The 26,469-nt window shown below is 45.0% G+C and overlaps 1 protein-coding gene across 1 annotated transcript in view; it reads left to right on the forward strand.

Moving 5' to 3' along the window:
• Nucleotides 1–1,057: 1,057 nt before the first annotated feature.
• Nucleotides 1,058–26,469, forward strand: part of LOC124615362 (dnaJ homolog subfamily C member 13) — a 361,181-nt gene continuing 335,769 nt past the window's right edge. Inside the window, exons 1-2 of the mRNA XM_047143178.1 lie at nt 1,058–1,488; nt 1,571–1,841. Of these exons, the coding sequence (XP_046999134.1) occupies nt 1,421–1,488; nt 1,571–1,841 (339 nt within the window). The 5' untranslated portion in view covers nt 1,058–1,420. The remainder of the gene's footprint in view (nt 1,489–1,570; nt 1,842–26,469) is intronic.

Here is a 26,469-nt window from a genome sequence, read left to right on the forward strand (position 1 = left end):
AATAGGGCTGTCGCTGTTCATGTTACATATTAATGACCTAGCGGATAGTAATAGTTGCAATCTTAGGCTTTTCATAGATGGTGCAGTTATCTATGAGGAAGTTGCACATGTCAAAAACTGCAGAAACAACCAGTTATATTTTGACAAAATATCAACCTGGCCCAAAGACTAACAACTAGATATTAATGTAAAGAAATGCCAAAATGTGCACTTCAGGAAACATAAAAGTGTGGTATTCTTCGACTATAGGGTTTGTGAGTCACAACTAGATCCAGTCACGTTGCATAAATATTTGTGAATATGAACCACAGCTACGTCCATTCTTGTAGCACAAATATTTGTGAATAACAATGTGCAGAACGTGGAACTGCCACACAGGCTTGACTGTAGGTAAAATGACAAGCTAAGATTCATTAGTCAGATACGGGGCTACTGCAGTTTATTTACAAAACGGACAGCATGCAAAATACTTGTAGGGTCTGTAATTCAATACTACTCAAATGGATGGGCCTTGTACAAGATGTAGCACAGAGTACACAAAGTTGGTAAACTCCTGAACGCTACGGCTCTTTGAATGTGAAGTTATTTTTATCAAATCTGGAGCCTGATTGTCATTACAATAAAGGTGCATGATCTAGATGCATTCCTGAAACCTACAGGCATAAAACTACTACTTAATGGATGTCACAAGACGGCAAGACTCTTCATGATGGTGATAGCAACACATTATTAAAGAATAAAGATCTACACCATTACGTGCAACACTGCAACTGTTACTGTTTCGTGTTGCTTTGGAAAAATCGAACAAGCAGTTTACAACAGCGCCATAACTTCAAGGAACTTCGATGCAATGCACGTCATAGGCAGCGAACATTAACAAAAGTTAAAGAAACATGAATGATGCGGAAAAGAGGTGGTCCTATTCATCAGTTGGCGATAACTGTGGTATCATTCTCCCCATGTTTTCAAACTAGAACAATAAGGTTATATTACGCACTACATATTGAGTATTTTGGCACCACTGCGACAGGGAAACAGCTGACACCAACAAAACACCCCTTCCGTGATGGCGATAGCGGTGGTTTGGTATGACTTGAACGGCAGTTTATGTACTGAAATAGTGAACATTGGTATTTGACCGAAATGCTCTTAAACAAACAAGTTCATCATCGATAGCATACAGATGCTGCCAATGAGTAAACTGCGATTGATATCAGTGTATAATGTACCCCAGACGTCACTGTGTTTGACATTTGACGTGTTGTGAAAACAAAATACAATTATTCACGTGGTTTGGGAACTGCCTTTTACGATGCAGTTACGATTAATTATTGGCGTTTAACGTCGCTAGTTACACTGGGCGTAATGATCCATCCTTACCGTATATATTTTTTAAGAGCATCGTGTTTAATGTGACAAGATGATTCCTTTGAAAGATAATGAAGATGTGGCGTGCTTTCTCGTCACAAAACATTCATGGAAAGGGAAGTAAGTATTTTAGCTGTAAGTTTATAATAATATAAGTCGACAAAACTACTTGTTGCCTGTTGCATCTTGGTTATTGTTGCAGGTATAAAAGAGTGTTTTCAATAGGATCAGCAGGAATAACCACTTACAACCCTTCAACGCTGGAAGTTACAAATAGATGGCTCTACAACGACTTTATCAATGTATCTCCTAGTGTTAAGGTTGCTGGACAGTTGTCAAATGAATTTACAATAACTATGAAAAAAGACAAGAAGAATGATTCAATGAGATTTTCCTCAGAGCACAGAGCCCAGCTCCTCACAGAAGCCTTAAAATTCCGGTCCTCATTTGCGGAGAAGCCTAAAGAAACGTTGGTAAGAGATTAAAAAACCCTGTTCAGCAGAGCCCCACTGTTCTATATTATTGCTTTGTGATAAAGATTTTCTGAAGAACTCATTTTTTCGCTTAACAGGAAGTCTGTACAGAAAGTAACTTACTTCCTTTGTTTTAAGAGAGCTTTCTTTAAAAAAATGTGAAAGTACTTTCTTCTACGTACTTCAAGCAACAATATTTAAAACAAGCAAAGCTAGTTGTAAATACTTGTAGTAACTAGGGAAAATGTAATAAATTATGTTCACATATCGTCTCAATTAAGAGACGTGAGACAAGAACTACTTATTTGTAGTCAAACACAAGGTGCACAGTAAGTGTAAGTTTTGACCACTTCCATGCGATGGGAGTTATCTATGGATTAATGAAAAAGTATCTATTAATTATACAGAGTTTCTGACGTAAAGGCTCGCTGTTGTCAGACAGTCTTAATCATTAGTGATCAGGAATATCTGCTGACTTTTCTGTGTGAGGAAAGGGAGGAGGCAAGCTCCATTCACCACTAAGACGAGTCCTTGATGTTAATGTCAAGTTGAGGATAATATCTTGCAAAGACGGAGACTACTGACTGCTGAAGTGTAGGGTGAGAATTAGTAAACTACATTCAAAACAAATGAAAATTGCTTTCGTGTTACTTTTTAGTGCAGCTAAAAATTTACAACATTTGGATAGAACAATAGCTTCACATCAGGAAATGATGATACCTCTTAGGTGTAGGACCCAGGTAGGAAAGTCAGTGAAGATCAAATTATATGGGAAGGTAGTTGTAATGCTAGAGGTGTTGACCAACTTTTGCAGGATGACTTAGAATCAAAGTACATGGTCACAATTTTTTTTGAACCTATTGCCAGTCTGGAGAAGATGATGGGGGATTTAGGATAAGTTTGCAGACTTCACCAAGCAAGACACTATGGTTGTAGTGGTTGGGTTGGTTAATAGTGTTGACAGAATCTTGTGTGCAATGTAGATGTGATGTGTCAAACATTGTATCAGCATTGAAACGTACCAGTATTATGTTTGCATGTGCTCTTAACACCCTGCCTGGCTTCATTTGAACTTTTTGTTAGGATTGTTATTGTGTTTGAATGGTTGCTTATGCGGGATGCAGGGTTACATATTGACATGGTTATTATTGATTCTGTAAATAGGTGGGGTTATACTAGTGTCAACAGGAAATGTGCTGTTGTCTCACTCTAGTTTCGTAGTTTATAAGGCAGACAGGATTTAAATGAGATAGCAGCAAACACGAAAGAATACATGGCAAAATTTCATCAGGTTCCTATGAGCAACCATCTCTTCTCACAGGTAGGAAAAAATTCAGAACGTAGAGTTGGCCATATTGACAAACATCCCAAACAGTCTTGCTAGTCAGATTTTCGTAGTACATTGAAATTCTGCTACATTCGAAGATGAACTATGCAGAATTTGTATTTACTTCGTTGGATTATGTACGAAAATGGTCGAAACTTGGGGTGGAGAAATAAAGCTCGTCTTCCACCTTTTTTTTAAATTTATTTACTGACGCAGAGGTTTTGGCGCCAGTATTTATCTTTGCGCCTACAAAGCATGCCTGTGTAGCACTACATATATTTGTCGGCAGAAGTCAGTTGTGGCGGCACCTACCAACATTTTTCAGAACTTCCACTTGCTTTGCACTCGATTCTAAGCCGCAGGCGGTTTTTTGGATTACAAAAACCGGAAAAAAGTGCGGCTTAGATTCGAGTAAATACGGTAAATCTGAGGGGTGTGCGATGGGGGAGGTTCCCTTGTAAGCAGCATTGAACAATTAGTCTTCAAACCCAGTTGACATCTGCCCAGTTGATCATTGTGAGACGACTGGTGTAGATCAGTTAAGTGTTACAGGATTCAGGTTGTCATCTCACTTTTGTAGAGCAGAAATGGTGAAAGGAGGAACTGCCACATTCTTCAGGAATTGTCATAAATTTAAGGACACATTCATAAATTTTGCGTAGAGCAGAATATGGAAGCATGGGCGGCAGAAGTAGAATTTCATAGTAAATCCTTCATAATACTAATTGTATGCTGAGCAGCTGCTGATGTTGTAATCTGTTCATAAATCTTGAAGATCTACAGCCTGTTTAGTGGAAAAAAAAAGGAAATAGTGGTTACTGGTGATTCTAATGTAGATTTTCTTAACAATTCTTCCAGTAAGAATTGAGTATAGGTAGTAAACTATCATTCAACTTAATTCCTACCATAAATTTCCTAACTGGGGTAGGTAGTTGCTTACAAACAGCAATTGATAATATATTTACATAAAGATCTAATAAACAAAATTATATTACGAAACCAGTAGTCAGTGGCGTCTCAGACATTCACAATTCCTTTTATTAAATGTTAAATTGAACAAGGTATAAAATATATTAAATCCGAATTAAAGGGTATAGCCAGTAAGCCAAAAATTATTTTAGGACACCCAAAGACCTGAACTGGGGTGATGTCTACATTGCTTATGGCATGAATGGAAAAAACACTTTTATTGATAAAGTACGTATCTTTTTTGAATGCTTTTCCCAAAGTCTTCACAGAAGCCATAGATTACCCAAGAAATAAAGGTATATTGTGAAACAAAAGGCAAACTGTATTTGTCAGTCAGAAACAGTGCTAATGTTGATGCTGTATCTCATTACAAGACATATTCCAGGTAATAGAGAGAGTAGTACATATATCAAACCAAATGCATTAAGAGAAAAGGATAATCTTGTCAGATAGCAAAATGAACAGTATGGGATATAGTGAGGTGGAATAGAAGACTGTTAGAACCATACATGGAGAGGGGCAGGTAGCATTAAGAACAAATGAGACATTGCTAACATATGTGTGCAGTGTTCCAAAACATTTAAACAAGTGTTTCATAATTGTTACAGAAGAGATGGGATTGTCATGCTCAGTAGAAGCTGATGTGGAATATCTCAGTCCAGTCATTACATATAACTGAAGTAATACGAATGTTACCATCATCATACCCACATACACAGTGTTCACCATAAATTAACCATCTCACAGCAAATAATAAATGTTGTAGAAAATTTCTGTTAGAATGCAGATATCTTTTGATTAAAGGAGGCGACTCACCAAAATGCAGAAGTGTTGAGTTGTTGATAGGCACATGCAAAAAACAAAGAAAATATTTTAATTTTAGGATTAGTCTGAAAGCTAGCGAGTTTCCTTTCTTTTTGTGTGTACCTATCAACGACTAAACACTTCCGCTTTTTGATGGGTGATCTTCTTTATTCCAAAAGTATTCACAGCAAATAATATATTGTCAGAGTCATAGTTCAGAATTCTCAATGGCTTTCTGCACATATAGTGAGAATGTACTTACTTCATTAAATGATAATTACAGATTACTAGTGTATGTTGTATATTTTGTGACCTGTCAAAGATATTTCACTGTGTAAATCATTATATTCATTTGAGTAAATTAGATTATTACAGCGCAACAGGAAGTGCTGCAAAACGGTTGAAATTCTATATTTATGTCAGGAAATGGGGTGTCATTAGGAAATACACATGTATTAAGTGATTGGGCATCATCCAACTGGCAACTATTTGCATGTAGTGTCCCACAAGATTCCAACTGCGGGTCTTTACTTTTTCTTTTCTTATGTATACCAATGACCTTTCATCTCTAATACACACCTCAAAAAAAGTTTTCCGTCACCCCGGTTCCGAGAACTCCTGAAGACAGATGTTGACGATGGATATTGTATCACAGACACAGTCCTTTTGACTGTTCAGAGATGTCACTAAACCCGCCCAAAGATGTAAACAACCATGCATGAGCAGTGCATATTAGATGGAGTGGGTCCAACAGCCAATCACTGCCAGTCATTCCACCAGGAAGGAGCTACATGGCTCACATTGTTTGTAGTTCAACCATGCCTAGACGGTCAATACCGTGGATCAATTGCATCCGCATTGTTTGTTTGTGCCAGGAAAGGCTCTCAACAAGAGAAGTGTCCAGGCATCTCAAAGTGAACTAAAGCAATGTTGTTGAGACATGGAGGAGATAGAGAGACAGGAACTGTCGATGACATGCCTCGCTCAGGCTGCCCAAGGGCTACTACTGCAGTGGATGACCGCTACCTACGGATTATGGCTTGGAAGAACCCTGACAGCAATGCCACCATGTTGAATAATGCTTTTCGTGCAGCAACAGGACATTCTCTTAAGACTCAAATTGTGCGCAATAGGCTGCACGATGCATTTCTTCACTCCCAACATCCATGGCAAGGTCCATCTTTGCAACCACAACACCGTGCAGCACAGTACAGATGGGTCCAACAACATGCCAAATGAACTGTTCAGGATTTGCATCACGTTATCTTCATCTATGAGTGTCGCATATGCCTTCAACCAGACAATCATCAGAGACCTGTTTGGAAACAATCCCATCAGGCTGAACGCCTTAGACCAGGGCCGGCCAGAAATTCTGCGCGTGTGCGGTGCTCCTGCACATGTGCAACTTCCGGGTCACAGTGTGCACGCCGCAGCCGTCAGCGTTCATGTAGTGCATGTTTCTATGCAGAGATGTCGCTTTATCCACTTGCTGGGATACTCCGTACCGCCACATTCCAGTGCTCTTTCCACAGCTTGCAAGCCAACCATGGGAAAGTATTTCGCGTATTAAACATTTAAAATACTGTCACAGTCTATTCATTGAGATGTCTACTTTTATGTTAACAGTTTAACCCAGTAAGACAAGCAATACAGTCAACAACCATGTGTTTTTATTAAGGAAGCTTGACTGATGGCACGTAAATACATGTAATGTTTGTAATCTAGTATTTAAGAAAGAGAGCACTTAGCGACTTCCAACGAAGCTTATTCATGATTCCAAATACCATTAAACTAATGCAAGGTTTCCTATAACTAATTCTTGGTGCCCTCAGTTACACCCACATAATTTCTGTCTCACTGATATCTGAACAGAATGATAATCGCAGACCTCTCGATGATCACCTGTTATTTCAATACCATTATTGCTATATCTTTCATCAGTTACGTTTGAAATCTGCACAATAACCGACAATTAGATGAATGTTATGTTTTATCGACTTCAGCTGAGCGTAGCCCTTCACACACACACACACACACACACACACACACACACACACACACACACACACACACACGGAGCAGAATGAGGCAATAATGCACAGTTAGTAAACAATAATTTTTAATTATGAAAGGAATAAATCCAAACACATTTATCATTGGTCATGAGAAATGATAATCAAGTTGATGTGTCTCATCCATTTTCTTAAGGACATTTAATTTTGCTTGCTGTTCTTCACTGTTGAGTACACTACACTCGTCTTTGTGATATGTGTTGTAGTATCTTTCAATTGGAAACTTACACTGGCCGCCTATTATTCGGCGGCACAGCAAACATTGTGAGTTTTCACCAACAGCTACAAAAAAGAATTGCAGTTCCTAGTCATTTTTAAACGACTGAGAACATAGATCTCCCGTCCTTTGCTTTTTCACAGTACTTCCCATTTCTCTGTACTTCTCTGTTAAGATTTCGGTTACCAGGGGTAAACGAGACTGTGTATGTTGCGCTCTTGCTTGTACCACATAAACAGAGAAGTGGAGCCACCGCCTTTCATTTAGTACACATGTCTAATAACAGATGTCACACACGTGCACACATGTGCAGCACTTCCGCATGTCTGCACACTGTGCAGCATTTGGACGGCCATGCCTTAGACACACTCTCCAGGAGTGCAACAAGGTGGAGGTTCTCTGCTGTTTTGGGGTGGCATTATGCGAGTCCAACATACACTGCTGGTGGTCATAAAAGACAACGTAACGGCTGTATGATACATGAATGCCATCCTCCGACCGATAGTGCACCATATTGGCGAGGCATTTGTCTTCGTGGATGACAGTTTGTGCCCCATCATGCACATCTTGTGAATGATTTCCTTCAGGATAACGGCATCGCTTGACTTGAGTGGCCATCATGTTCTCCAGACATTAACCATATCGAACATGCCTGGGATAGATTGAAAAGGGTTGTTCATGGACAACGTGACACACCAACACTAAGGGATCTATGCCAAATCGCTGTTCAGGAGTGGGACAATGTATAAGAACAGAGCCTTGATGAACCTGTGGATGGTATGCCACAACGTATACAGGCATGCATCAATGCAAGAAGACGTGCTACTGGGTATTAGAGGTACCGATGTTTACAGAAATCTGGACCACCACCTCTGAAGGTCTTGCTGTATGGTGGTACAACTTGTGATGTGTGGTTTTCATGAGTAAAAAGGGTGGAAATGATGTTTATGTTGATCTCTATCCCAATTTTCTGTACAGGTTCCAAAACTCTTGCAAAACTTTTTTTGATGTGTGTAATACAAGAACCAGGTTTGTTTGTTTGTAGGTGGTATAGACATTCCAATAAATAGCAAATTAAGTATAGTCTTAGTAATATTGGTTAATTAAATTTTGATGGACATCAGTCAGTGGTTCCTAGCCTATTCTCTGCCACTAAACTTTGAAAAACTAAGAGGTTTGCCACGGCTGTATGTCTAAAATGTGACAATGAAGATATAGAAGTAGTTGACAATGTTTTAGGGAGTAAAACTTGAGAATAAATTACACTAGGAGAAGTATTCCACAGATCTGCAGAAGCACGTAAACAAATCTCTTCTTTGCAATGTGTGTTTTGTCAAAAACAAGTGATACAAAAACGAAAAACTGGTATATTACGGTTACTTTCATACCGTAATGTCATATGGGATTGTTTCTTGGGGTAACACACCAAACCAAGCCAAAGTTTTCCTGGTCAAGAAATGTTTAATAAGAATAATCTGAGGTGTGAACGTTAGAGCACCCTGCAGAGGCCAGTTAGAAACTAGGAATATTAACTACCACTTCTCAATACCTTTATTCATTAATGAAATTTCAATTAAAAATATCTCTTTCAAACCAACAGCTCAATTTATGCAATCAATACAAGATATAAGGATAATCTTCACAAAGATTTAAACTTGCTGACTTGGCTCCAGAACACTGACAGACATCCATGGGATTTTTTAATTTTGTAGGCTCAGTACATAAGATTTTCTGTTTTATTTTTTTGTCTTGTCGGTACATGTTACTGATGAATGTTTGCAGTTTCAGCTGCTTTTAATATTTAGTTTTGTCCATCGAAAAGATTATATGCATTTTCAAGTGCTGGCATCTTCCTACTTTCGAAAAAGATGGCTTAAAAAATTTGCACTAAATTTTGCCTGTAAAATGGAATGAAGTGCAGCACCGCATTCGGAATGTAGAACTACTATGAGTAAACGAGGGTTTACGAGTGTTTTAAATGTCTCAAAGTGGATCAAGAAGTCGTTGAAGGAGGACAGCCATCCTGAATACCCTAGCACTTCACTCAGTGACCATAATGTGGAAGACATAAAGAAAATGGGTCTGGAAAATTGCTTTATCACCATCAGTGAGTTGCTCATGATGTTGGCATAGCCTTTGGTTCATGCCAAGCAACTGTTTTCAATTTTGTGAGCGTGAAATGCCTCTGTTGTGACAGTATTGGAAATCTTTCTTTCAGTTACAGCTGTGGTTTACGATAACTGATAAGGTTAACTGTTAGACCTATAATTTGTGTAATAGAAAGTAACCTGTTCAGGAAATGATTTGGAATGTACACATTCTTATTTATTTTCATCCACCTCACAGCATAGTGGGTATGAGGGACCTCCGTCGTCTTATATCTGCAGTTGATGTTACTCTACATCTACATCCACATCTGGATAGATATTCCGCTACCCACTGTATGGCGCATGGTGGAGGGTACCCCATACGACCACTAGTCATTTCATTTCCTGTTCCACTTGCAAATAGAGCGAGGGAAAAATGATTGTCTGTATGCTGCAGTATGAGCCCTAATTTTTCATATCTTATCTTCATGGTCCTTGTCAACAATGTATGTTAAAGGCGGTAGAATCATTCTGCATTCAGCTTCAAATGCCGGTTCTCCAAATTTTCTCTATAGTGTTCTTCGAAAAGAATGTCGCCTTTCCTCCAGAGATTCCCATTTGAGTTTCTGAAGCATGTTCGTAACACTTGCATGATGTTTTAACCTACCAGTAACAAATCTAGCAGCCCTCCTCTGAGTTGCTTCCTTTAATCTGACCTGGTAAGGATCCCAAACACTAGAGCTATACTCAAGAATAAGCCGCAGTAGCCTCCTATATGTGGTGTACTTTACAGATAGATCACAATTTCCTAAAATTCTCCCCATCAAAGTCGACCATGCACCTTCCCTACCACAAGCGTCACATGCTTTTTCCATTTCATATTGGTTTGCAATGTTATGACCAGATATTTAAACAACCTGACTGTATCAGTCAGGACACTACTAATGCTGTAATTGATCATTAGAGGTTTGTTTTTCTACATTGTTCTACATTTATAACTAGCTGTCATTCATCACACCAACTAAAAATTTTGTCTAAATCATCTTGTATCCCTCTACAGTCAACTCTGACACCTTACCGTAACCATATCATCAGCAGCAAACAACCACAGATTGATGTTCACTCTGTCCTCCAAATCGTATATAGAGAATAATAGCAGTCCTATCACACTTCCCTTGGGCGCTCCTGATGATACCCTTATCTTAGAAACACTCGACATCGAGGATAACACATTGGGTTCTATAACTTAAGAAGTCTCCAAGCCCTCACATATCTGTGAACCTGCTCCACAGGCTTCTATCTTCAACAGCCTGCAATGGGGCGCCATGTCAAACACTTTTCAGAAATCTAGAAATATAGAATCTGCCTCTTGCCCTTTATCCATAGTTCGCAGTATATAATGTGAGAAAAGGGCAAATTGAGTTTAGCATGAGCAAAGCTTTCTAAAACGATGATGATTGGTGGACATAAACTTCTCTGCCTCAAGAAAATATATTATATTCAAACTAAGAATATGTTAAAGGATTGTGCAACAACCCAATGTTAGGGAGATTGGTCTGAAATTTTTCAGGTCTGTTCTTTTGTGCTTCTTATATACGAGTCACCTGTACTTTCTTCCAGTCGATTATGTCTTTGTACTGGGCAAGAGATTCATGATGAATGCAAGCTGGTCAGGGGCCAATACTGTAAAGTACTCTTTGAAAAACCAAATCAGAATTCCAACCAGACTTGGTGACTTATTTGTTTTCAACACTTTCAGTTGTTTCTTTACCCCAGGATTGCTTATTACTGTGTTGTCCATACGGAAGTCTGTCTGATAGTCAAATGATGCTATGTTGGTAAGAGTCTCCTGCATGAATGATTTCTTGAACATGAAATTCAAACTTCAGCTATCATTTTGCTATCTTCAGCTGCCACGCCAGGCTGGATAACAGGTAACTGTGTAGAAGCTTTAGACCCACTGAGTGCTTTTACATAGGACCAGAATTTTCTTGGGTTCTCTGCCAGACCTTTAGCTAAGGTGTGACTGGGGTAGTTGTTACATGCTTCATGCATAGTACTTTTCACAGATGCATGAATCTCTGCTAAACTTTGCTTTACGTCATTTGTGCATTCTCTTTTGCACTGAGAGTGGAACAGTGACTGCTTCCTCAACATTTTCTTAATCTCATTATTAAACAGTGGTAGATCTTTCCCATCCTTAATCCCTCTCAAGAACACATTTTGCTATCTGTGTAAACTTAGCCTATAATTCCTGTACTTCCATCTCGCTGTAACTACATGATGGCAATTCACTATCTATGTGAGATGCTAACAACTGCTTATCTGCTGTTTGTAGCAGAAACACTCTCCTAGCATTCTTAACTGATTTATTAACTATCATAACCATAGTTGCTATAGTGATATCATGATTGCTAGTTCCCATTTCTATACTGACACTGTTGATAAGGTCCAGCCTATTTTTAGCTACAAAGTCTTAAGATATTTCGATTGCCTGCAGGCTGCCGAGCTAGCTGCTCAAGACAGTTCTCAGAAAATGTGGTCAGAAGTATTTCACATGATTGTCTGTCTGTAAACCCAGCAATGAATCCAAAGATATCTCAATCTATACTCGGTAGGTTAAAGTTGCCTCCAACTAGTATCGCAAATTCTGGTTATTTACACCCTACTGACTGTAGAATTTCTTTGAATGACTCTCAAACCATCATAGCAGAATTGGGTGGCCAGTAAAAAATCTAGCAAATAACTTGGTTTTGCTTGGACCTGCTATACATGACCAGATAACTTCACTGTCACACTCAACTTCGACCTCATTTGAGACAATATTTTTGTCAGCTGCAATGAACACTCCCCTTGCTGTGGCTTCTAGCCTGTCTTTCTGATACATGTTCCATGATTCGCTAAATATATTGATGGTCTCCACTTCTAGTTTGTCAGCTCATGCCCTCAAGAATAATTTGAGTGTGAGAACTTTCCTGGAGGGCAGTAAATTCAGAAACTTTTTACGATTACTTTGACAGTTTATTGATAAAATTTTGACAGTTAGTGTCTTTACTCTGAACATGGTCTTACTTCCCTTGCTGTGTATTGACAGGCGAGTGTTCATTGGAGTAGCTCAAACTACCATCTAGCCTAAAAAGTGCTCATGTGCACTCGACAAGTATTCTGCTAACAGAATAGCTGCTGTTGTGCCTCTCTTACAATCAGTTTCCCATTCTGTAAGTCCTTTTTCTATTCCCTTTCCCCATTTATTTCTTTTCCATCCTTACTTTCTACCCTTAATTCGTTCATTGGCCTTAGTGGTTGATATTTCAATATTCGGAGGACGTGCGAAGACCATTTCAGCTGTTGCTCTTGGATAGTCTTCTGCAGAGGTTTATAGCAAGTTACCCATTCAATATCTTTGTCTTGTTGAGGAAATTCTGTCTGACTGCATTAAACAGGCAGCCTGTTTTTTAAATTTCTTCTTCCTTCTCATCTGTATTGACGATAGAGCCAAAGTACTTAAATTTACAAATAATGGAAAATCCAGGACGGAATAATGAGAATATTATGAAAAAGGTAGAGGCTACTCACCATTTAGTGGACATGATAATTGCAGAGTTGCACAACAAAAGACTGCTAAACATGTAAGATTTTGCTCAAAGGACCTTCTTCGGAATAATGCAAAACACACACACACACACACACACACACACACACACACACACACACACACACACACACACACACATATATATATTCCTGGAAATGCAGTTTACACAAACGTGACCAGTTTTTGCCGGCCAAGGCCTTGGTTGTGTGAGTTGTGTTTGCACAAATGTGTGTGTGTGTGTGTGTGTGTGTGTGTGTGTGTGTGTGTGGTGTTTAATTCAAAAGAACTTGTTAAACAGTCTCTTTGTTGTGCCTCTCTATGACTCACAATCAGCATCTCCACTGTATGTTGAGCGGCAGTGTATCCTTCTCGTACTATTGTCATAAAATTTACAAATATGTTTTTAATGGCTTCCCTTCAATTGTGATGTTATGCTTTTCTTCTGTTTTGTTTATAAATGTTTACATTAATGTTCACTTCTTTCTTCTCCAATTGCTCTACCAGGATATTTTTTTGTGTTGGAGATTTTGTCCACTGGCAGTTTTTAATCTGTCCATCTATCACTTATGTTCTGTAGATCCGATCAAAAAGAACCACCTTCAGTGGAACAAGTCAAAATATACCTTAAAAACTATTAGAAGTTAACATAAAACAGCCAGCCTCATCAGTTAATTGAGTTTTGTCTGGTAATATACTGTGGTCAGCTTTTTAACTTTGCTGTTACATGCTGTCATTATATGGCCAAGGCATATTACAGAGACAACTGAGGCAGATGTAGAGCTACAAATTGATATTTCTACTCAGTTGTGGAAGAATTTAAATTGCTGGTCTTAAGTAGTGACTCCTGGCTATTTGAGATTAACTGAGGTACAATTCAGCTTACAAGACTTTTTGTCTGTTTCCTTACATCTTAGTCACATGCTCTATTTCAAGCATTTTGTCTTCAGGTCACAAGTGGCCTATTGGGACCATCAAACTGCAATGTCATCCTCAGCTGAGGATACGGATAGGAGGGGCATGTGGTCAGCACACTGCTCTCCCAGTCGTTACGATGGTTTTCTGTGACCAGAGCCACAACTATTTGGTCGAGTAGCTCCTCAATTGGCATCACGAGGCTGAGTGCACCCTGGAAAATGGCAACAGCACATGGCGGCTTGGATGGTCACAGATCCAAGTGCTGGCCATAGCGCTTAACTTCGGTGATCTGACAGGAACCGGTGTATCCACTGCGGCAAGACTGTAGCCCGCTCCGTTTCAAGACAATAGATATTTGATTTACATGTAAAGACTTTACAGTAAGACACCAAAATGAAAAGTCTATGGGACATAAACTGGGGATTTATGAGGATAATTGAGTTGATGTACATCTACTTTTTAAACTATAAAGTCAATTTTGAATAAGGAATTCATACACTGCTTGGGCATGGACTGCCATTCTATTGAATGAGAGTACTGTTACTCACTACACATGAAACTGTAGTATTAAACATGACAAACTGATGGTGTTGACTTACTTCCTTTGAGTAGTAAGTTTCCCTTAGTTCATTGTAAAAGCTATGCTATATTCTGTGCCAGTCTCTTCATCTCTGCATAAGTACTGAAACCTATGTTTACTTGCAACTACTTACTGCAGTCAAGCCTTGGGCTCCATCTGTAACTTTTACTCCCCCCTCACTACCCATTCCTCGCCCTCCTCCACTCCCTCTCCCTCTTCCTGCCCTCCACCCTCTTCCTCCCCCCCCCCCCCCCCCCCCCCACACACCTTATGCCCTCCCCTTCACCCTACCCCCTTGGCCCACACGCTCTTCCTTGGTCTCGCCCACCACCCTCCCCCTCCCCTCCCCTCTCTCCACAAACCCCCTCACACTGCCCCTACTCCTACACCCTCCTGCCTTCTCCCTGCCCGACCCCCTCATCTTCCACCCCCTGTTCCTCCCACCCCTCCCACTCTCTCCTGCTCCCCCAACTGCTCCATGCCCCCCGCCCACCCCGACTGCCCTCGCCCACCCCGACACCAGCAGTCTCTAAGTGTTCCAAGTCACAGTGAAATGCAAGAAAGTATGACCCTAAATCTTCCCCCTCCATTGCCACACCATGGGAGGAATGCTAGGCTAAGGATGGCAGTGAACCTTATTCACTCCGGTATTTCGTACGTACGAGAACTTAAGGGGACTCCTTTGTTTCAATGAAGCCACAGTCTTTTGTAGAGCATTTAGAGGACAAGTTTGGGAAGGTGGAGGGCTTGTCCAAAATGCGCTTCGGGTCAGTCTTGATAAAAACAGCATTCTCTACCCACTCATGGGCTTTACTCGCTTGTAACAAGTTGGGGGATGATATGTTCTCATCACGCCACATAAGAGCTTCAATATGGTCCAGGGTATCTTATTCCACAGGGATCTTCTTTTGCAGTCTGACGATGAGCTGCACACCAATTTAGAGTGGAGAGGTGTTTATTTTCTGTGGTGTGTCCATCGGGGTCTGAGGGATAATCTGGTTGCCAGTGGTGCCTTCATCTTGGCCTTTGAAGGCGACACCTTAACTGATAAGGTCAAGGTCATGGTCTACCGCTGTGATGTCAAACCATATATCCCTCCCCCAATGAGGTGCTTTAAATGCTCTAAGTATGGCCATATGTCTTCCCGCTGTATATTCAGCGTCACATGTCGAAATTGCAGACATCCATCACATCCCAATACTCCATGTGCCCCGCCTCCCACCTGTGTCAGATGTGAAGAGCATCGTTCACCTTGCTCGCCAGACTGCAGGATTTTACAGGAAGTGAGGAACATCATGGAATACAAGGCACTGGACTGACTGACCTACACCAAGGCTAAGAGAAAATACGAGTGCCTACATCCTGTGGCTATGACCTCCTTATATGCCGCTGCTACAAGAATAGTTGTAGCCCCATCATTTCTGTGAATTACAGTTGGCTCTCAGAGCCAGAAGGCTACACCTGCCCCCTGATGGTGGGGAGCACTTCCCCCTTTGTTGCTTTTGCACCCTCTACTTGGGGATCACTACCCCCCAACCATTGGGGACACCAATCTCCACTTTTCAGCTAGAGAAGCGTAAGTATTCTTCAGCTCCTCTCACCAGGAAGGGGCCCCTTGGGTTATTCCCTTCCCGGGTTTCTGCTAGTGTGAAAGATGACGCCTGCCAATGACTGAAGTGCCCAAAAGCAGCTGGTTGTAGGGCTTCATGCTCATCCTCAGTCCCGGAGACTGAATCAGTGAAGCCCTCCCCGCCAGAGAAACCCAAGGAGCAACCAGGAAAGTCCCAAAACAAGACCAAGGAAATTGTGGTCACACCAAACCACCGCTACCTACAAGCTCTGCGTCTGGGGATAAGGTGGAGATTCTGGCATCTGCTGAGGACCTAGATCTCGCCGGACCCTCAGACCCAATGGATATAGACTGCTCAAGCAATAAGACAGTGGCACCAGGTGACCCTGAGGCATAAACTGCCTCATTGAATGTTTCATGCCTTACCTGTCTCATGATATCATGCCCCAGGGGAATTGTGGTGGTATTTTCTGCTGCCTAGTTGAGCTACGGAAACTGTTAAGCTTTACACCTGCTTTCTGCATTGCCCTCCAGGAAACCTGCTTGCCAGCAATGTGGGCTCCTGCCCTACATCTACATCTACATTTATACTCTGCAAGCCACCCAACGGTGTGTGGCGGAGGGCACTTTACGTGCCACTGTCATTACCTCTCTTTCCTGTTCCAGTCACGTATGGTTCGCGGGAAGAACGACTGCCGGAAAGCCTCCGTGCGCACTCGAATCTCTCTAATTTTACATTTGTGATCTCCTCGGGAGGTATAAGTAGGGGGGAGCAATATACTTGATACCTCATCCAGAAACGCACCTTCTCGAAACCTGGACAGCAAGCTACACCACAATGCAGAGCGCCTCTCTTGCAGAGTCTGCCACTTGAGTTTGTTAAACATCTCCGTAATGCTATCACGCTTACCAAATAACCCTGTGACGAAACGCGCCACTCTTCTTTGGATCTTCTCTATCTCCTCCATCAACCCGACCTGGTATGGATTCCGCACTGATGAGCAATACTCAAGTATAGGTCGAACGAGTGTTTTGTAAGCCACCTCCTTTGTTGATGACTACATTTTCTAAGGACACTCCCAATGAATCTCAACCTTGTACCCACCTTACCAACAATTAATTTCGTATGATCATTCCACTTCAAATCATTCCGCATGCACGTTCCCAGATATTTTACAGAAGTAACTGCTACTAGTGTTTGTTCCGCTATCATATAATAATACAATAAAGTATCCTTCTTTATATGTATTTGCAATACATTACATTTGTCTATATTAAGGGTCAGTTGCCACTCCCTGCACCAAGTGCCTATCCGCTGCAGATCTTCCTGCATTTCGCAACAATTTTCTAATGCTGCAACTTCTCTGTATACTACAGCATCATCCACAAAAAGCCGCATGGAACTTCTGACACTATCTACTAGGTCATTTATATATATTGTGAAAAGCAATGGTCCCATAACACTCCCCTGTGGCACGCCAGAGGTTACTTTAACGTCTGTAGACGTCTCTCCATTGAGAACAACATGCTGTGTTCTGTTTGCTAAAAACTCTTCAATCCAGCCACACAGCTTGTCTGATATTCCGTAGTCTCTTACTTTATCAGGCGACAGTGCGGAATTGTATCGAACGCCTTCCAGAAGTCAAGGAAAATGGCATCTGCCTGGGAGCCTGTATCTAATATTTTCTGGGTCTCATGAACAAATAAAGCGAGTTAGGTCTCACACAATCGCTGTTTCCGGAATCCATGTTGATTCCTACATAGTAGATTCTGGGTTTCCATAAACGACATGATACTCGAGCAAAAAACATGTTCTAAAATTCTACAACAGATCGACGTCGGAGATATAGGTCTATAGTTTTGCGCATCTGCTTGACGACCCTTCTTGAAGACTGGGACTACCTGTGCTCTTTTCCAATCATTTGGAACCTTCCGTTTCTCTAGAGACTTCGGTACACGGCTGTTAGAAGGGGGGCAAGTTCTTTCGCGTACTGTGTGTAGAATCGAATTGGTATCCCGTCAGGTCCAGTGGACTTCCCTCTGTTGAGTGATTTCAGTTGCTTTCCATGTAGCCGCCTGCTGTGTGTAGTGGACTCCTGATCTATCCAGCGGAACCCGAAACCCCACCACCCTATAGCGCAAGTCGGGGAATCTGCAGCCCACACGGTCACAGAACCGTCTCGGCCTCTGATTCAGACCCTCCACTCGGCTCTGTACCAAAGGTCCGCAGTCAGTCCTGTGGACGATGCTGCAGATGATGAGCTCTGCTTTCATCCCGCTAGCGAGACTGGCAGTATTCACCAAATCAGATAGCCGCCGGAAGCCAGAGAGGATTTCCTCCGATCCATAGCGACACACATCATTGGTGCCGATATGAGCGACCATCTGCAGATGGGTGCACCCTGTACCCTTCACGGCATCCGGAAGAAGCCTTTCCACATCTGGCATGACTCTGTGGCTATAAGGGATATTACAGGAACCATAGCGACTTTAATCAAGTGTCAGGTGCAGTTTGCGTTTATGTCCTAAACTCAGTCTGTAGTGAAACTGTGCCACTTCAAACCACTCTTGAAGCTGTGGCTGTCAGAATAAGGATGACGCAGGAAATAACTGTCTGCAGTGCATATCTCCCTCCAGATGGTGCAGTATACCTGAATGTATTAGCTGCACTGATTGATCAACTCCCTAAACCTTTCCTACTTTTGGGAGATTTAAACACTCATAACCCCTTGTGGGGTGGCACCATACTTACTGGCCGAGGCAGAGATGTCGAAACTTTACTGCCTCAGTTCGGCCTCTGCCTCTTAAATACTGGTGCCGCCACACATTTCAGTGTGGCTTGTGGCAGTTACTTGGCCATTGATTTATCCATGTGCAGCCCAGGACTTCTCCCATCCATCCACTGGAGAGCACATGATGACCTGTGTGGTAGTGACCACTTCTCCAACTTCCTGTCACTGCCCCAGTGTTAGGCCCACGGACACCTGCCCAGATGGGCTTTAAACAAGGCAGACTGGGGAACTTTCACCTCTGATGTCACTGTTGACTCCCCTCCCCCTCCCCGCACCACATGGTAACATCGATGTAGATGTCTTTTTGGGTGCCAGACCCCAACAAGGGCCCCTTGCATTAACAACAATTGCGTGTTATCTACCTCTGCAAATGCGATTGCTGATCATTTTGCTGAGTGCTATGCTCGAGCCTCTGTGTTGGAGAACTACCCCCCAGCCTTTCGCACCCTCAAATGGTGGTTTGGAAAGGACAGTTCTCTCGTTTGCTACATGCCACATTGCACCCTATAACACCCCATTTACAGAGTGGAAGCGCATCAGTGCCCTTGCACATTGCCCCGACACAGCTCCTGGGCCAGATCGGATCCACAGTCAGATGATTAAACATCTCTCATCTGACTACAAGTGACATCTCATCTTCAACCGGATCTGGTGCGATGGTGCTTTTCCATCACAGTGGCTGGAGAGCACCATAGTTCTGGTGCTCAGACCCGGCAAAAACCCGCTTGATGTGGACAGCTATCAGCCCATCAGCCTCACCAATGTTCTTTGTAAGCTGCTGTAATGTATTATGTGTCGGTGGTTGGTTTGGGTCCTGGAGTCACGTGGCCTCCTTGCTCCATATCAGGATGGCTTCCACTAGGGTTGCTCTACCAGCGATAATCTTGTGTCCCTCAAGTCTGCCATCTGAACAGCCTTTTCCAGATGCCAACACTTGCTTGCCGTCTTTTTTGATTTACGAAAAGTGTATAACATCACCTGGCGACATCATATGCTTGTCACATTGTACGAGTGGGCTCTCCGAGGCCAGCTCCCAATTTTTATCCAAAATTGCCTGTCGCTTCGCGCTTTCCATGTCCAAGTTGGTGCTTTCCCATAGTTCCCCCCATATCCAGGAGAATGGGGTCCCACAGGGCTCCGTATTGAGTGTATCTTTATTTTTAGTGGCCATTATTGGTCTAGCAGCAGCTGTAGGGCCGTCTGTCTCACCTTCTCCTTATGCAGACGACTTCTGCATTTTGTACTGCTCTACCAGTATGGTGCTGCTAAGTGACACCTATGGGGAGCCATCCACAAGGCGCAGTCATGGGCTCTAGCTCACATTTTCCAGTTTTCAGCTGCAAAGTCGTGTGTTATGCACTTCTGTCAGCATCGTACCGTTCGTCCGGAACCAGAACTTTACTTTAATGACGATCCACTCACCGTAGTGGAGACATATCGATTCTTAGGGCTTGTTTTCAACACCCGATTGGCTTAGCTTCCTCACCTCCATCAGCTTAAGTGGAAGTGCTGGCAGCACCTCGTTGCCCTCCCCTGCCTGAGCAGCACCAACTGGGGTGCAGATTGCTCTACACTGCTGCAGCTTTACAGAGCCCTTGTTCAATCTTGCCTTGACTGTTGGAGTCCGGTTTATGGTTCGGCGTTGCCCTCAATGTTGTGTTTACTCGACCCAGTGCACTACTGTGATGTTCGCCTAGACAGGATCTTTTAGGACGAGTCCGGTGACCAGCGTCCTGGTGAACGCTGGAGTCTCTCCATTGAAGGTTAGGTGTGCACAACTGCTCGCCAGTTACATTGCACAAGTCCGTAGTTCTTCTGTGCATCTGAATTACCGTCTCCTTTTCCCACCCACAATAGTTCATCTCCCGCATTGGCGGCCCAGGTCAGGGCTTACAATTGCAGTGTGCAATGCCTTCTCTCCGAACTGGAGTCCTTGCCTTTACCAATTATACTTGAGGTTCATTCATGAACACCTCCATGGTGTACACCTAGGTCGCGGCTTTGCCTGGACCTTTCACATGGCCGTAAGGACTTGGTTAACCCTGCGACTTTCCGCTGTCACTTCCTTTCGATTCTCGACATGTACCGGGGCCATGAAGAGGTTTACATCAATGGCTTGATGGCTGATGATCATGTTGACTTTGCCTATGTTCATAGAGGACATATAGATCAGCACTCCTCCCCCCCCTGCGGGTCCGGGGTAAGAATAGGCCTGAGGTATTCCTGCCTGTCGTAAGAGGCGACTAAAAGGAGTTTCAACTGTTTCGGTCTTCAATGTAATGGTCCCCCTTGGGGTTTGACCTCCATTTTTCAAAATTCTACAGAAGTACGAGCCTTTTGGGGAAGGACACCTTACGTGGTGTATCACTGGTCCTCCGTGCACTAAGACCTTGGCACTCAGCATTGTAACGGCGTTGTAACCATACCCACTATTCCTCAAATTGGGCCTAAACGTCTGATGGGTTGTAAAAGTTACGCCCATAGTGCGTCCCCATCTGCACCTACGATCATGATGGACTTCCCATGGCACCCGAGATCCAGCAGGGTAGCCAGCCCGTTGTGGTGGGGTCGTCATGTACCCTCTAGGTTGTAGCCCCCTGACAACGCAGGGATCGTACTGCCGATACCTGAGCTGCACCCTCCCCACGTCGGCCAAGGAGTAGATGCCAGTCTCCTTGGGGCATCAGGACTCCCGGCAACAGTCATCCTGCCAGGTGGCCCTTGCTGAGGCTGGGTGGCGCCTGTGGGGAGAGCCCCTGGTCGGAGTGGGTGGTATCGGGGCGGACGTTTCGCAGATGAAACGTCAACATGTATCAGGTCACTCTGCGGCCGAGTCGTTCAAAAAGAAAAGTACTGTCTCTGGTTCTGGTTCTCCTGCCCTTTCCCCCTTGGCCACTCCCTGGGAGGAAGGACAGGCCCGCCAGCTTGGGGCGAAGTACTTCCCCCGCTATTTGGTCTGTTCTCGAACCGATGGGGCGACGTTCGCCACCTCCAAGCCCATGTTCTTTGTTCAGCACATCGAGGACATCTTCGGGGAAATCGAGGCTCTCAGCAAAATGCGTTCGGGATCCGTTCTTATAAAGACCACCTCCGCCACACAGTCGGCAGCGCTCCAGGCGTGCGACCGCCTAGGGGACATCCCAGTATCCATTGTCTCGCATCTGGCACTGAATAGGATGCAGGGGGTTATTTTTCATCGGGACCTCCTGCTGCAATCTGATGAGGAGCTCAGGGCCAACCTGGAGCGCCGAGGCGTGCATTTCGTCCGGCGGGTCCAGCGCAGCCCCAAAGACCGTCGCATCGACAGCGGGGCCTTTATCCTCGCCTTCAAGGGCGATGTTCTCCCAGAGAAGGTAAAGGTGATATGCCACCGGTGCGACGTGCGACCTTACGTCCCGCCTCCTATGCGCTGTTTTCGGTGTTTGCGCTTTGGGCACATGTCGTCACGGTGTGAGGCTGAGCCCCTTTGTGGCGATTGTGGACGTCCTCTTCGTGAGGAACATACATGCACCCCACCACCTCGGTGCGTTAATTGTCCTGGCATCCACTCGCCTAGATCCTTAGTCTGCCCCGCGTATCAGAAGGAGAAGAAGATTCAAGAACTCAAAACTTTGGATCGTCTCTCTTATTCTGAGGCCAGGAAGAAGTATGACCGCCTCCATCCCGTGACGTTGACCACTTCGTTTGCCTCAGTCGTGTCCACTCCTTCCACAGTATCCTCACCCCTATCCTGTCCCCCCTCCACCTCCTCCCCCCAACCGGGGTCTATGCCTCCGCCTCCCAAATCCCTCCCTTCCAAATCCTCCTCCCCCGCGGCCCCCGCTCCCTCTGCCCCAGGGGCCACCCTTCCTCCTCCTCCCCCCCCCTCCCGCCCCCCCCCCCCCTCCCGCCCTGCCGCCGCCGCCGCTTGAGAAGCGATCCTCTTGTCAGGCGTCCATCGGCGAAACGTTCCGGACCCCGGCTTCCGAGGTCCGGCGTTCCAAAACGGACCCCGCGCGTGAGAACCTTCTTCGGGTCCAGCCCACCATCCCTGTGCCTCCTCGGACTTCCAAGAAGGCCTCCAAGAAGAAGTCTCTATCCCCCTCTCCACCCCGGCGCGTTTCGTCAGACGCTCCATCCGTGAGTCGCTTCTCCCGGCCGTCCTCGGTTTCACCGGGACGCTCTGCTGCCAGGCGCTCAGCTGGCCTCTCGTCGGCAAATGGTGCTGCCCCTCCTACGCAACCCGGGACAGCGGCCGCAGCTGGCGATGACTCGATGGAACAGGATCCGCCTCCCACCGGTTGTAGCGTTGTTCCCTCGAAACCTGGCCCTCCGCGGTCGTCGAGGTGACCAGCTCTTCCCCCGTCTCGTTCCCCATATTTTTTTTTTTTTTTACTAGCGATGGCCTTGTTACATTGGAACATATGAGGTATTCGATCTAATCGGGAGGAATTACAACTGCTCCTCCGCCTGCACTGTCCGCTTGTCCTTGATCTCCAGGAAACCAAGTTGTGCCCAATTGACCGTATTGCCTTTACCCACTATACCTCGGAGTGGTATGACCTCACCCCTGTGGACGGTATCCCAGCTCATGGTGGGGTCATGTTGCTCATTCGGGACGATGTCTATCACCATCCCATCCCATTGACCACCCCACTCCAAGCAATAGCTGTCCCTATTACTCTTTCTGCTTTTAATTTTTTCAGTTTGTACCATCTACACTCCATCGTCACCCGCAGTTAGTCGGGCTGACATGATGCACCTGATTGTTCAGCTTCCTCCGCCGTTTTTATTGTTTGGCGACTTCAATGCCCATCATCCCCTTTGGGGCTCTCCTACATCCTGTCAAAGAGGCTCCCTCTTGGCGGATGTCTTCAACCATCTCAATCTTGTCTGCCTCAATACTGGCGCCCCGACTTTCCTCTCGGACTCTACTCATACCTACTCCCACTTGGACCTCTCGATCTGTTCTACCACTCTTGCCCGTCGGTTCGAGTGGTATGTCCTTTCTGACACCTATTCGAGCGACCACTTCCCCTGTGTCGTTCGTCTCCTGCACCACACCCCATCCCCAAGTCCTTCGAGCTGGAACATACCGAAAGCTGACTGGGGACTTTACTCCTCCCTGGCGACCTTTCTGGACCACGATTTTCTCAGTTGTGACAGTCAGGTCGAATACCTCACGGCTGTTATCATCAATGCTGCCGTACGTTCCATTCCTCGTACTACCTCTTCTTCACGTCGCGTTTCCGTCCCCTGGTGGAATGAGGCTTGTAGAGATGCTATCCGTGCTCGACGACGTGCTTTACGGACCTTTCGCTGCCATCCTACGTTGGCGAATTGTATTGGATACAAACGACTCCGAGCGCAATGCCGTAGAGTCATCAAAGACAGCAAAAAAGCTTGTTGGGCCTCTTTCACCAGCTCCTTTAACAGTTTTACTCCCTCTTCTGTAGTATGGGGTGGCCTGTGCCGGCTGTCGGGCTTTAAGGCCCATGCCTCGGTACCTGGCCTGACCTCAGGTAATGAGGTCCTTGTTGATCCTGTGGCTGTCTCCAACGCCTTCGGCCGGTTTTTCGCGGCGGTTTCAAGCTCCGCCCATTACCACCCTGCCTTCCTTCCCAGGAAAGAGGCAGAAGAGGCTCGGCGACCTTCCTTCCACTCGCTGAATCTGGAAACTTATAATGCCCCCTTTACTATGCGGGAACTCGAACGTGCGCTTGCACTGTCCCGGTCCTCTGCTCCGGGGCCAGATGCCATTCACGTTCAGATGCTGGCACACCTTTCTCCGGCGGGCAAAAGCTTCCTTCTTCGTACCTACAATCGCGTCTGGACCAAAGGTCAGGTCCCCATGTGTTGGCGTGACGCCATCGTGGTTCCTATACCCAAACCCGGGAAGGATAGACACCTTCCTTCTAGTTATCGCCCCATTTCTCTCACAAGCTGCGTCTGTAAGGTGATGGAGCGGATGGTTAATGCTCGGTTAATCTGGATTCTCGAATCTCGACGGCTACTTATCAATGTGCAATGCGGCTTTCGTTGCCGCCGCTCCGCTGTTGACCACCTTGTGACCTTGTCGACATTCATCATGAACAACTTTTTGCGAAGGCGCCAAACGGTAGCTGTGTTCTTCGATTTGGAGAAGGCTTATGATACCTGTTGGAGAGGAGGTATCCTCCGCACTATGCACAGGTGGGGCCTACGCGGTCGCCTGCCCCTTTTTATCGATTCCTTTTTAACGGATCGAAAGTTTAGGGTACGTGTGGGTTCCGTATTGTCCGATGTCTTCCTCCAGGAGAATGGAGTGCCTCAGGGCTCCGTCTTGAGCGTAGCCCTTTTTGCCATCGCAATCAATCCAATTATGGATTGCATTCCACCTAATGTCTCAGGCTCTCTCTTTGTCGATGACTTCGCGATCTACTGCAGTGCCCAGAGAACATGCCTCTTGGAGCGCTGCCTTCAGCGTTGTCTAGACAGACTCTACTCATGGAGCGTGGCAAATGGCTTCCGGTTCTCTGAAGAGAAGACGGTTTGTATCAACTTTTGGCGATATAAAGCGTTCCTTCCACCATCCTTACATCTCGGTCCCGTTGTTCTCCCTTTCGTGGAAACAACTAGGTTTCTAGGGCTCACATTGGACAGGAAAGTTTGTTGGTCTCCGCACGTCTCTTATTTGGCGGCCCGTTGTACACGTTACCTTAATGTCCTCCGAGTTCTTAGTGGTTCATCTTGGGGAGCGGATCGCACTGTCCTGCTTCGCTTGTATCGGTCCACAGTCCAGTCGAAGCTGGATTATGGGAGCTTCGTGTACTCGTCTGCTCGGCCATCCCTCTTACGCCGTCTCAACTCCATCCACCATCGGGGGTTACGTCTTGCGACCGGAGCCTTCTACACTAGTCCTGTCGAGAGTCTTTATGCTGAAGCTGCCGAATTACCATTGACCTACCGACGCGACGTACTGCTGTGTCGGTATGCCTGCCGGCTGTTGTCAATGCCCGACCACCCCTCTTATCAGTCCTTCTTTGCTGATTCTCTCGACCGTCAGTACGGGTTGTATGTGTCTGCCCTGCTGCCCCCTGGAGTCCGCTTCCGTCGCCTGCTTCGACAATTGGATTTTGCCCTCCCTACCACCTTCAGAGAGGGTGAGAGCCCGACACCACCTTGGCTCCAGACTCCGGTTCATATTTATCTCGACCTCAGCTCACTCCCGAAGGAGGGTACTCCGGCTGCAGTGTATTGCTCACAGTTTGTCGAACTTTGTGCTCGACTTGCCGGTCACACCTTTATTTACACCGATGGCTCCAAAACTGACGATGGTGTCGGCTGTGCCTTTGTCGTCGGGGCCGTCACCTTTAAATACCGGCTCCTCGACCAATGTTCCAGCTTTACGGCCGAGCTTTTTGCTCTCCATCAGGCCGTTCAGTATGCCCACCGCCACCGCCATTCATTGTATGTACTCTGCTCTGATTCACTCAGTGCTCTTCAGAGCCTTGGAGCTCCCTATCCTGTCCATCCCTTGGTACAACGGATCCAGCAGTCCCTCCATTCTTTCGCAGATAATGGTTCTCTTGTCAGCTTTCTGTGGGTTCCCGGACATATAGGAGTGCCTGGGAATGAGGCTGCTGATGCTGCAGCCAAGGCTGCAGTCCTCCTGCCTCGGCCAGCCTCCCATTGTGTCCCGTCATCTGACGTTCGTGGGATTGTTTGTAAGAGGCTTGTGT

The sequence above is a fragment of the Schistocerca americana genome, chromosome 5, assembly GCF_021461395.2.
Source record: "Schistocerca americana isolate TAMUIC-IGC-003095 chromosome 5, iqSchAmer2.1, whole genome shotgun sequence".
Classification (NCBI taxonomy): domain Eukaryota; kingdom Metazoa; phylum Arthropoda; class Insecta; order Orthoptera; family Acrididae; genus Schistocerca; species Schistocerca americana.